Genomic DNA, 10955 nt, shown 5'->3' with positions numbered 1-10955 from the left:
TCTGGGCTAAAGGGCTGATTATCCTTAGGTAGTAAATAACAATTTACTGGAACCTGGAGGAGCTTGTGCTGGGACTCCTCTCCCACCCACACTCCTTGAACATATTAGAGGTGTTTTAATTGTTTCTCCCCCGTTTTGTTCTTTTCTCAATGGAGTTACAGTCAAATTTAATCTAACCACAAAGCAGACTGGGCTGGTGGAAGGTGTCCCTGCCCATGGAAGGGGGATTAGAACTCCATCACCTTGAAGGTCTCTTCCAATTCCATGATTCATTCCCATGATTCATCTTTTTCTCCCCGTGCTGTTACACTATTTTTTTCCTGGTCTCAAATAAATGTCATGTTTGTGAAAAATGTTACAGCATATGGGGAGAAATAAATACAAGAACACATCCCGAGCCTGAGCCTAGCAGCACGTGTCCCTCTCACCTCACCAGTGCTGCTCAGCACTGGATTTAAAAGTACCAGGGCTGACTGTGACAGGGTCATTCTTCTGCTCTGGGTCCTGCTGAGAGCCCAGAGCAGCAGCAGTTTTACAACTGACTACAGACATGTGGCACCAACCAGCAAGGAAAGGCCAGGAGGGCAGAGCAGAAGGTTATTTGGAATGTCTGGGGTGAATTCTGTGCTCCCAAAAGACATTATTTCATATCTGTCTCTCAGGTTCCTCCCCCAGTAAAATTGTCCTGTTTCTTAGGGGCTGTTTTGCTTAATATTGAGGAGAGTCTAATATTGCAAAGTTGGAGATGCCTCCAGTGTTTTGATGGTATATGCCATTTTCCTGCAAGGCACCTGAGAGCTAATGATGGGGGTGATTTTAACTCTGTGAAAAGGGAAGCAATGAAAGCAGCTGTGGATAGCTGTGCATTGCACCATCAGTTCCCTGCAGCTTTAACCCCCTAAGTCAGACCTCAGTGCTTCCAAGATTTTGTTACATATACTCTGCCATTTCTGCAAAGGATAATAAGGAATCAGGAGTATTTGAGTATGAATATATGAGGAGTGAATGCCCAGCAAGTATGAGATGATGTTCACTCCTATCCTGTCCTGGAAAACCACAGATCAAAGAACAGGACACACTTTTGTGGGTTAAAGGAGCTGATTTCTGTGTTCCTAGCACAGCTAGAGAATTAAGGCAATGAGAGTCAAGACTCAGCAGTTGTGCTCTCAATGGGTTGTTTGCAGAAATCTCAAGGAGTGGATGGGGTGGCACCAAGGGTTCAGTGCTTTGGTGGCAGCTGCATCCCCTTCTAGCTGACTGGAGGGAGCACTAGGAGGTATTTATTCTTCCCTCAGTGTGTGAAACTTGCACATCTCCAATCCCAGAGCAATGTGGCCAAAAGCCCAAATTTTGAGAGTTTTATGGAACCAAACATAGAAGTAAATAAACACCTGGTATAAGCTGAAACATTTTCTTTTCTTTATACTAGAAAGTTTCATTCTTATTTGAGCCAGATGAACTTCTTTGCAGCCAAGAAGGTTGAAATAGCCATTAATTTCCCCTCAATTTTGAATTTATATTCAATTGATTTTGCTGGCATTATTGTTATTTTAATGTATCAAACTTGGCATTTTCCCTAGCAAATATCCTTTCCAACACAAATGTTTGGATCTATACTGCTGTCTGGACCTTAACCTCTCAGCTCAGTGTAGTAGGACCTTCCCAGATGACCAGACTGCTCTGCCCTCCAGGAGCTCAATGCCACAGACATGATGAGTGCCAGGAAACGTTTTTACAGCATGAAAATAGGAACCCACTCAATGGGAGAAAGCAAAAAGCTTGGGAACACTGACCTAAAGTGAGAGCTGTGGCTGCTGCTTCAAACATCCACTTTGCTCTCAGGGCCAAAACAGAAAAGCTCCAGCACAAGAGCTTTGGTTTGCCTTGTATAGAAGTGAAAGGAGGATGTTTCCCAGTGTGGTTGGATTTCTTGCTGGCACAGAAATGGAGGGGCTGGCAAAAAAAAATAAAAATAAAGAAAGAAGCAACTCAAATCAGGTCCATCTGCTTAGAATTAGTTCTGAGTTTATGCAACCCACTGTGCAGCAATAGTGCACCAAAGGGGAACGAGAGCAGAGAGTTACACTTGATCAGAATATGTGCAGCTCAATGAAACTTTTGCACTGATGGGCTTGTTTGGACAGCTTTTGTCAAGCAGAAGCTTTTGTGCAGAGCTTTTTGGTTTGCTCTTTCTGAGCAAGGGGAACCTGCATTAAAGGAGAAGAGCAAGGCTGGACCTGCATGGAAACACTTCCTGCTTCTCTTACTTCTCTGTCAAGTGTCTTAAATTGCCTTTCACAGAGGACTGGAACTTGCATCATGCAGAAAAACTTGTCTTTGCTGCCTAGCATTCCATTTCTTTTCATTTTTCTATTTTTTTTTAAGGCTGTGTATCACTGCAGACACTCAATTCTGAGAGAACTGCTGCAGTTTTGGCCAACTCTGATGACTCAAGACTTTTGTGCTCTGGCATGCTTTAGATAGTGGGAAGAAAAACTGAACACTGAACAACAATTCATTTCTGGTTTCTCCGTCACCAAAACATTTACAGATGACTTCACCAAGACAATCTCCCACATCACGCTGAACAAAAGGAGAAAAATCCAGTTATAGCCCTCTTTTCATTTGACATCGAATTATTAAACATGCTTTTTTTTCCACATTCCAAGCTGATACTATTTGGGTAGTGTTCACACTGGGAAATTGGTCCTTTCATTATCCTGAGTGTTGGTTTTGTAAGGAGGTTCAGCTGCAGGAAAGCAAATGGTGAGATATCACTGGTTCTTTACCTGGTTAACAGAACAACTCTACAAATCACTTTGCCACAAGCCCAAACCAGTTCCACACTCTGCAGTAAAAAAAATATCTAAGGACTGTGAAAAATGCAATATGCCATGGGGAGAGGGTGAAAGGTACCAAGGGAATTTCTAGCATCTTACAGCTCTGGAATTAGGGAGACATTGATTGGGCAGTAACAGCCAAGTAATGCTAAGAACCAATGTTTTCAGTAGCAGTAAATTCTATCTCAAAACACAGACAACAAATATCCCCTGGGGACCCAGAGCTGCAGGCAGCACTGCAGGTGGGGAGAGCCCCTTGACCTACTCACATACAGGACTGTTGAACTAACCTCCTTAACACATCAAAATATTTTGCTTTGCAAATCTCATTGCCTTTCTTGCCTGTTGGTGTTTTAAGCAGAGCTTTAAAATGTGAGGCAGTTGGGAGGGTTTGTTTGGGTTTTTTGGGGCTTTTTGTTGTCTCTTTGTTTTTCATAAGATGCTAATTTGTGGTAATTGTGTTGTGCAGCCATAAGAGCCAGTGGAAGGGAATTATTGGTGTGTGTATTTTAGTAATAACGATTACAGAGCCAGAAACAAATAATGAGACAGGAGAAAACATATTACTAAAACACTCACGTACTTGGGAAGAAACCTCCAGCTTGTTGCTCTGAGGGAATGAGTCTGGCTAGTGTCGCAAGCACCTATGTCTACTGGTCTGTCATCCAGATACAAACTGCATAAATCTCTACAGACAGCATCAGTTTAGGGCCATTAATGCAAATTAAAGAAGGAATGGGCAGTGATTTTGTTGCAGTGCTAAGCACAAGGAAGTTCTTAACTCCTTTTATGATTTGAGGTGCTTAACAGAAAGGCCCAACAGGAGAGAAAAAACAAAGCCCAGTTCTTTGTTGGTGGTGTTACAGCAAGACCTTAACACCTTAATTAGGAACGGAGAGTGCTCTGTTCTCTTCAGGTCTGAGCTCCAAGGCAGCTCCAACCCCACTCTGCTAAAGACAACACAGCAGATGGGTGAGGGAGTGAGCTCAGCCCAGACAAAAGATGTGGCTCCACATCTCTCTGACCAAACTGAGGCTGGCAGGGCAGCAGGTTGGCTTGGCAAAGGTTAAAATAGCAGCTAGAGTGATCTTGCATAGGTACGATGCTGACTGTCTCATCTTTGGCAGATTTGTGGAAAATGTCTCTTCCTCTGGAACATCCTGTGCTGCCCCTGTATGACAGGGCCCTAAACCACCTGGAGCACTGATTTGTTCTGGTGTGGCAGCTCCTATCCATAAGAGAAAGAGCCCAATAAACTCAGCAGACACATTCTGGACTGACTTTGACTCTGGGGGCTTTGGAGCCCATCCCTGCCCATGCTGGGGCTGCTCCCTGGGACACACTGCCACGAGGACTCTCTGCTGCCACATTCCTTGTGAAGCTGATGACTTGTGCTGTCATCAGTTGGGCCCTTCCATTTCAAGGGGATCTCAGACAAGATGCCACGATAAGCAAATAATGGGTAAATATGTGCCTATGGAAAGACTGATACATCACTAAAAGCACATTCTTTCCCATCCTCTCCCTAAACAACTTTTTTTTCCTAACACTTGCTGCCTGGAGACAGCAGTGGACAACACGAGCTTTGCATTTACAGTCCCAAAGTACCACAGGCTCCCTGCAGATGAGAGGCTCCATCTATCAAACGTAGCATCGTTGTGGGCTGAGCTGCTCAGGGGATTACTTAAGCACAAACTGCTGCTGGAGCTCAGTAGGGAGGTGGAGGCTTAGCAGAGACCACAGCATTATATACAAAGTCATATGGCAGGAGAAGTCTAGCATGGCCAAGCAAGATGCCCCCAGCATGGACAATCAGCCAGCACAGGGGACAAAGAGCTCACAGTGGTTTCCAGAGCCCTGGAATAAGAGAATGCTCCTGAATAAAGACAGAATTTCTTCCCTGGGACTTTTCAGAGCCACATTTCCCTAAAGCAGTGAAGGAATTTGCTGGACTGTGTGCTCTGGATGGCAAAACAGCTTGCAGGCCTTTGGTGAGTGCTGAGGCACAAGACCAGACCTAAATCTAGCTCAGATCCAGGAAAGATAAAGCAGCACATTGATTTTATTTCTGTCCCAGTGATGTTATATGGATCGTGATCTTTGCTGCACGAAGAGCTGGATGAGCCACACTGGATGCACAGTCAGAGCTCTGGCCCTAAGGAAGGTGCTGCCTTGCCAGACAAAAGTTGGAAGGAGAAAGGAGATGAAGGGAGATGCTTCAGGGAGAAAAATCAAGCCAGTGGGATGAAGGCAGGTGCTGCAGGGCACTGGGTCTCAGGGCTTCTCACAGGTGGGAAGGCAGCACATAAAAGCCTGAATGAAGTATTTAAATGACACAATCCAAGATAGATATGATTTAGACACATCCTCAATTCCCCAAAACTAATTTACACATGAAAGATAAATGTCAAGCTAAAGCACAGAACAGTGGCATAAACTCCCACCTGAGGGAAGCAGCAGTGACAGGATGGGAAAAGACCCAGCTAGACACAGGAGGTAAACAAGAAAGAAGCAGGAGGGATGAAAACTGAAGCAGACACTCATCTCTGGATAGATTTGCTTCAGCAGTAGGTAAAAATCAATCTTCCTGAAGCCACAGAACAGCCCTGTCCTCTGTATGTGGTTAGGTTTTATCAGATCATCCAGGTAATAAATCAAACCAGGAAATTCTTCGTGAGTTACATAGAAATAAGCATCTAACAGCTCCTCTCTGTAATTAGGCAGCTTTCAGACCTGCTGCTGTACACAAAACCCAGTGGCCCAAACTTCATCTGTTGAGAATTAAGGAAGTACCCTTTGCTTTAATGAAGCTGGTGATTTATGCTAAGGCATGGATCTTTTTTCCCAGCATCAGCCTGTGCTTAAGTGATTTAGGAACACGGTGAAAAAATCCCTATGAATGCCAAGGCAGAAAATTGTAGACACTTCTAACACTGGGACATGCTATTACTGAGTATGAAATCACAGGCAGATTTATCTTGTTTGAAAATTTCAGCCTTTTTAAATCCAGTCTGAATGTTCAGAGTTCTCCAAATGACTTGGATAATTTTTGCCTTTATTTTATTTATCTAGTACATATAGATCTATCCATCAATGTCAGCCCTAGGTTTAAACATCCTTGTACTAGCAAATGAGGCTGTTCAGGCAAAGGATCAGCACTGGACACATACTGATCTTCTCCAAGCCTCAGACCACACCAAGCAGCATCCTCCAAGGTTCCCAGTCTCAATTAATTGTCTTCAGTGTACCACACCAAGCAGCATCCTCCAAGGTTCCTGGTCTCAATTAATTGTCTTCAGTGTATGAGCAGCTGCAGCCCAACAGCAGCTCTGCTGGGTTGGGTTTTTTTTCCCTTTTTAAATACTCAGAATTTTGTGCTTTATCTTCAAGTCAGCTGTGCTTTAAGCTTCAGGCTGTCTCAGCCTCAAAAGACAGTGGAATGAGTCCAGCTTCAAGTTTAATAGACAACACTTAGTCTCTCTTGCCCTTGGGTGGGTTTTCTTCCTTACTCAAGCAGAAGCTAAACTCCAAGGGATGATTTATCAAAGCAATACTTTTCACTTCTCTCTGAAAAGTAAATAACTAATCATTTCAAGGCCTAGAGCACCTCCAAGTTCCTCCACTCCTGGTGCCACAGCATGGTCTGGCACTGAGCTGAGCAGATGAACAATGACACGTTATTAATTGGCATCAGGCACACAAGCAATTGGTCTTTTGATGCCATACCTGTAATGAAAACACAATGCTGCCCAAAGAGCCAGGATTTAAGGCTCTGATTTTAACTATTTTAGCTTAGAAAGAGCTGAGCAGATGTGCACGCTCACATGTTTTGCCCTTGCATAACAATGTGTCATGCAAGAACAGGCACAAGGTTCATCTGCTTCCCTGTGGCTATAAGGTTTGCTTTCCCTTGGCTGGGAAATCCCACTCTGTGTTTTATTCTCCTCCACTTCAGAGCATCATTTTTATGCTCATCATCAGGAACTTGGGCCACTTTTTTTTCTTATAAAAAAATGCAGTTGAAAGAGCCATGTACAAAATCAACCTCACCTCGACAGCACATTCTGCTGAGGGTTTCCATACTTAACCTCCACCTCTAGTTAGCTGTACTTAGTCCCACATTGCAGGTCTGGCTGCCTCTCCTTGCTATTTCCTCCACTGGAAGACAATTCCCTTTTGATATTTCAAGAGTTACTTGTTAGCCTACAAACAGGAGCTTGTCAGTTGGATTCTGCTGTCTGGACTCTGCAAGAACTGGGGGAAAAATCCCCAGGTTTAAAGCCCAAACTGTTCTGAGATTGGAGTGCTCTTCCTTTCCGAGCAATACGGGCTGAGGGAATTACGGGAGTGGTGAATCCAGAGCTGCTGCATCTCAGAGCAGCAAAGTTCCTGCTGCTCCTGCCAGGGAGAGGCTGAGCCTGCAGCGGGGGGACCTGCTGGCAGGCTGGAGCCAAGCCCCAGCAACGGGGAATGAGCTGCCACAGCACTGGTGGGGACAGACAGGGAGAGCAGCAGTGGATTTCCAGGCACAGAGTCCCATCCCTGCATGGAGAGAGGAGCCTGCTGTGCTGAGAGCCCCAGAGGAGCTGTGCTGCCTTCTAAAGACTACACAGGTGAGTGTGGGGCAGGCACAGGAGCTGGGGGGCTGCTCTTCCCTGCATCACCTCTCTCCACAGGCTGAGAGTTATTTGGCTTTGAGCAGGGAAACCTCTCTTAGTCCTCTCTGCTGCATCTCCTTGACTTACTGGGAAGTTTTTCTTCATGTGCTTAAAAATCAAGCTGATAATTTCTTAATTTTCTAGCCCACTGTCAACTCTATAATGATTGCAGTTAGGATGCTTAGAGGTGCTTGATGCTACAGGCAGTTCTCCTTGATGTGCTTAGTAAAATCTGTCCTTTTCTTCCTTGGAATTATTCTTCAACTTGTTCCTTCTCACAGGAAAGAAAATAAAAGATCCAGTTTCATTTCACTGCACTAAAGGCAAATTCCCACCTCCCCCATCCTCCCTGCATGTGGACTGGGAATTTGGAGGCTTCATAGTTTTAAATGCTTTTGCCTGCAGGAAAAGTTCTGCTTTGAGGTTCTGCTGTGTGACAGTTGCTGCTGCTCAGTGTTTGCATAAAGTGTGAGCTGAGGGACTCATCCGAAAGATCCTCTATTAGGACACTTAGAGAGTCTTCCCCCATCCCAACAGGGATAGCCTTGGTGGTGGTTTTTCATGTCTGATTAATACTTTGGGTGGGAATCCTATACCCACGTCCAGGTACTGTGAAAGGCTTTGCAGCTCACACTTGGAGCTCTCTCCCCCCACTCGCTGTGTCTCCATTCCCAGGCTTATCCTCACTTTTCCATCTGATGTACCTTTTCTCCATATTTAGTCAGCTAAGGCTGAGCTTGGCTTCCACATCTCCCAAATGTTGTGTCACTCACTAGGAAACTTGTTCCTTGCAGTATCTTCTGCTTGGCAAGAGATTTCCCTATAGATCTCCAAACTGGGTGGCTCAGCTGGACTGACAAGTTCAGTGGGTAAAGGAGCTGCTTAATAAAAAAAATCTGAGACTAAATTCTGGACTTCTAAATTTTCTTCACAGTTTGTATAGTCCTGAATTGTGTCCTGCAGGTTTCTATCTTTCCTAGAACTGCTCTCTGTGGGTGAGCTGATAATTAGGATTGATGGCTATGCCTATAAAGGAGGGAAAATCAGGCCAGAAAATTAACATTGATCTTTTAGTCGCTACTAAACAATACTGGGCTGGAAAAGGTTGGTTCCAGTGGCTGGAGCCAGCCTGAGGAAGGCTCCCTAAAATAGCCTCCTGGTCTATTCTTATATGGGAACCATAGCAGCAAGTGTTGCTTCTGGGACTCATATTGTTCATGGTTTTGTCTTCTTCAGGGGGTGATGATCTGCACAGAGCACAAGAGCAGGCACTGTGTACATGGCAAACTTCACTCCTCCCTTCAGAGAAAGCCAGAAGCTGCTGTAAATGAACTTTAATCCCAGCCCAGGACCTCAACTGCCAACTGCTCCATGCACAGAGAAGTTTGACTGACAGTGCAGCTCCTGACGACGGGTGCTGACAGGTATCTCAAATGGAACTGCTGAGCACACACAGCAGCAATCTCCACCCATCAGGATTCTAAGCCAATTTTAAGGCAGAATCAGGACTGCCACAAGGCAATTAAAAGCATCAGTGATTTCCTCTCAGGTGAAACTTAAGTTTGAGACTATTTGGAATATTTATGTTACTTAAATATTGAAACTTTCCCAAAAAGGCAGAAATGATTTTAACCTGCAGCTCCAATATTTCTCAGTTTTGCATAACCTCTCTTCTGCAAGCCAAGAAAATGCAAGGGGAACTAAATTTCCCTCAGAAACGATGGCTCTTGACTGTGCTATAATGGTGAAAACTTCGGAACAAAGGTAAGTTTCCTAATATGTTTCTGGATCTTTCTCTTTGTTCCTGCTGCTGCACTTCTAAGACATTCTTAAAAACTCTTTTCCCCAGCAAATCCAGGAAAAGGTTCCCTGTAGGACCTTCCAGGAGCTGATCTCATCACGGTTTCTGCCTGGAAGGGGAGAAGTACAGAGCCTCGCGTGGACGTTAGCAGCCACTGGCCATGGCTTTCCTCCCTGGAAACTCCTCCGACTGCTCCAACTGCACCCACTCTGTGGGGCCCGTGAACATCCCAAAGGCCATTTTGCTGGGTGTTATTCTAGGGGGGCTGATTATTTTTGGGGTGTTGGGTAACATTCTGGTTATCCTCTCCGTAGCCTGTCACAGACACCTCCAGAGCGTGACCCACTATTACATCATTAACCTGGCTGTAGCTGACCTCCTCCTGACTTCCACTGTCCTGCCCTTCTCGGCTACTATGGAGATTTTGGGCTACTGGGCCTTTGGGAGGATCTTCTGCAACATTTGGGCAGCAGTTGACGTGCTTTGCTGCACTGCTTCCATCATGAGCCTCTGTATCATCTCCATCGACAGGTACATCGGGGTGAGCTACCCCCTGAGGTACCCCAGCATCGTGACAGAGAAGAGGGGACTGCTGGCACTGCTCTGTGTCTGGGCACTGTCTCTGGTGATCTCCATTGGGCCTCTCTTTGGCTGGAAGGAACCAGCACCAGAAGACGAGACCATCTGCCAAATCACCGAGGAGCCTGGCTACGTCCTGTTCTCTGCTCTGGGCTCCTTCTACCTCCCCCTGACTATTATCTTGGTGATGTACTGCAGGGTGTACGTGGTGGCCAAAAGGGAAAACAAAGGGCTGACTTCTGGGATGAAGACAGAGAAATCTGACTCGGAAGAAGTGACCCTACGGATCCATCGGAAAAACGCTCCCGAAACAAGTGGCTCCACGTCCAACCCCAAGAGCAAACATCACTTCTCAGTGCGTCTCCTCAAGTTCTCCAGGGAAAAGAAAGCTGCCAAGACCCTGGGAATAGTTGTGGGCTGCTTTGTTCTCTGCTGGCTACCATTTTTTGTAGTAATGCCTCTTGGTAAGTAAAGCAAATCCTCTCCCTCCTGCCCCGGAGGGAGAGCTGGGGCTGAGCCTGCCTGGATAACGCTGGGCAGAAAGCTCCCAGGGAACAATTTCCTCTTGCACATCTGTCAAAAACAAAGCACTCACCATCACAAAGCAGTGAGCGTGAAAAAATGAAAGTCTCAAATGGAACAAAATCTCTCTGGTGAGGAGAAACAAAGTTCTGGAAACCAGGGAAAGGATTTAGCATTTTTTGCATATAGAAAATACTCCTGAGCTAGCACAGATTTTTCTGACCAACTCTGCTATAGAAACAATGTCTGTAGGGGTTTGTGTGTTTATATCTCTGTTTGCAGACAGTTTTTCAGGTGATGTCAATATACCAAAGGTCAAGACATCAATGCACTCAGGGTCAAAGGAGCTGTTCACAGACTTGGGGCCAGATCTCCTGGAGTGCTCAGCACTAATTCTTCCCACTATAAGGGAAAAAAAATCAGCTCCCTGTTATGAAATACACAGCGTGAGATACCACACCCCAAAGGAAACGAACGTAGTTTTCAATTTGCCCTATGAGCAGTCAGGAGCAGCACTGAGGCTCCTTCCAGCTCATCTGTTGTGGAAACCTGCTG

The 10955-nt window shown here is 45.4% G+C and overlaps 1 protein-coding gene across 1 annotated transcript in view; it reads left to right on the top strand.

Moving 5' to 3' along the window:
- Positions 1-9459: 9459 nt before the first annotated feature.
- Positions 9460-10955, top strand: part of ADRA1A (adrenoceptor alpha 1A) — an 8192-nt gene continuing 6696 nt past the window's right edge. The window contains exon 1 of the mRNA XM_009075359.1: positions 9460-10342. Coding sequence (XP_009073607.1) covers positions 9460-10342 — 883 coding nt within the window. The remainder of the gene's footprint in view (positions 10343-10955) is intronic.

The sequence above is a fragment of the Acanthisitta chloris genome, unplaced genomic scaffold, assembly GCF_000695815.1.
Source record: "Acanthisitta chloris isolate BGI_N310 unplaced genomic scaffold, ASM69581v1 scaffold2840, whole genome shotgun sequence".
In the NCBI taxonomy this organism is placed as follows: Eukaryota; Metazoa; Chordata; class Aves; order Passeriformes; family Acanthisittidae; genus Acanthisitta; species Acanthisitta chloris.
This window is presented reverse-complemented; position numbering and strand designations above follow the sequence as displayed.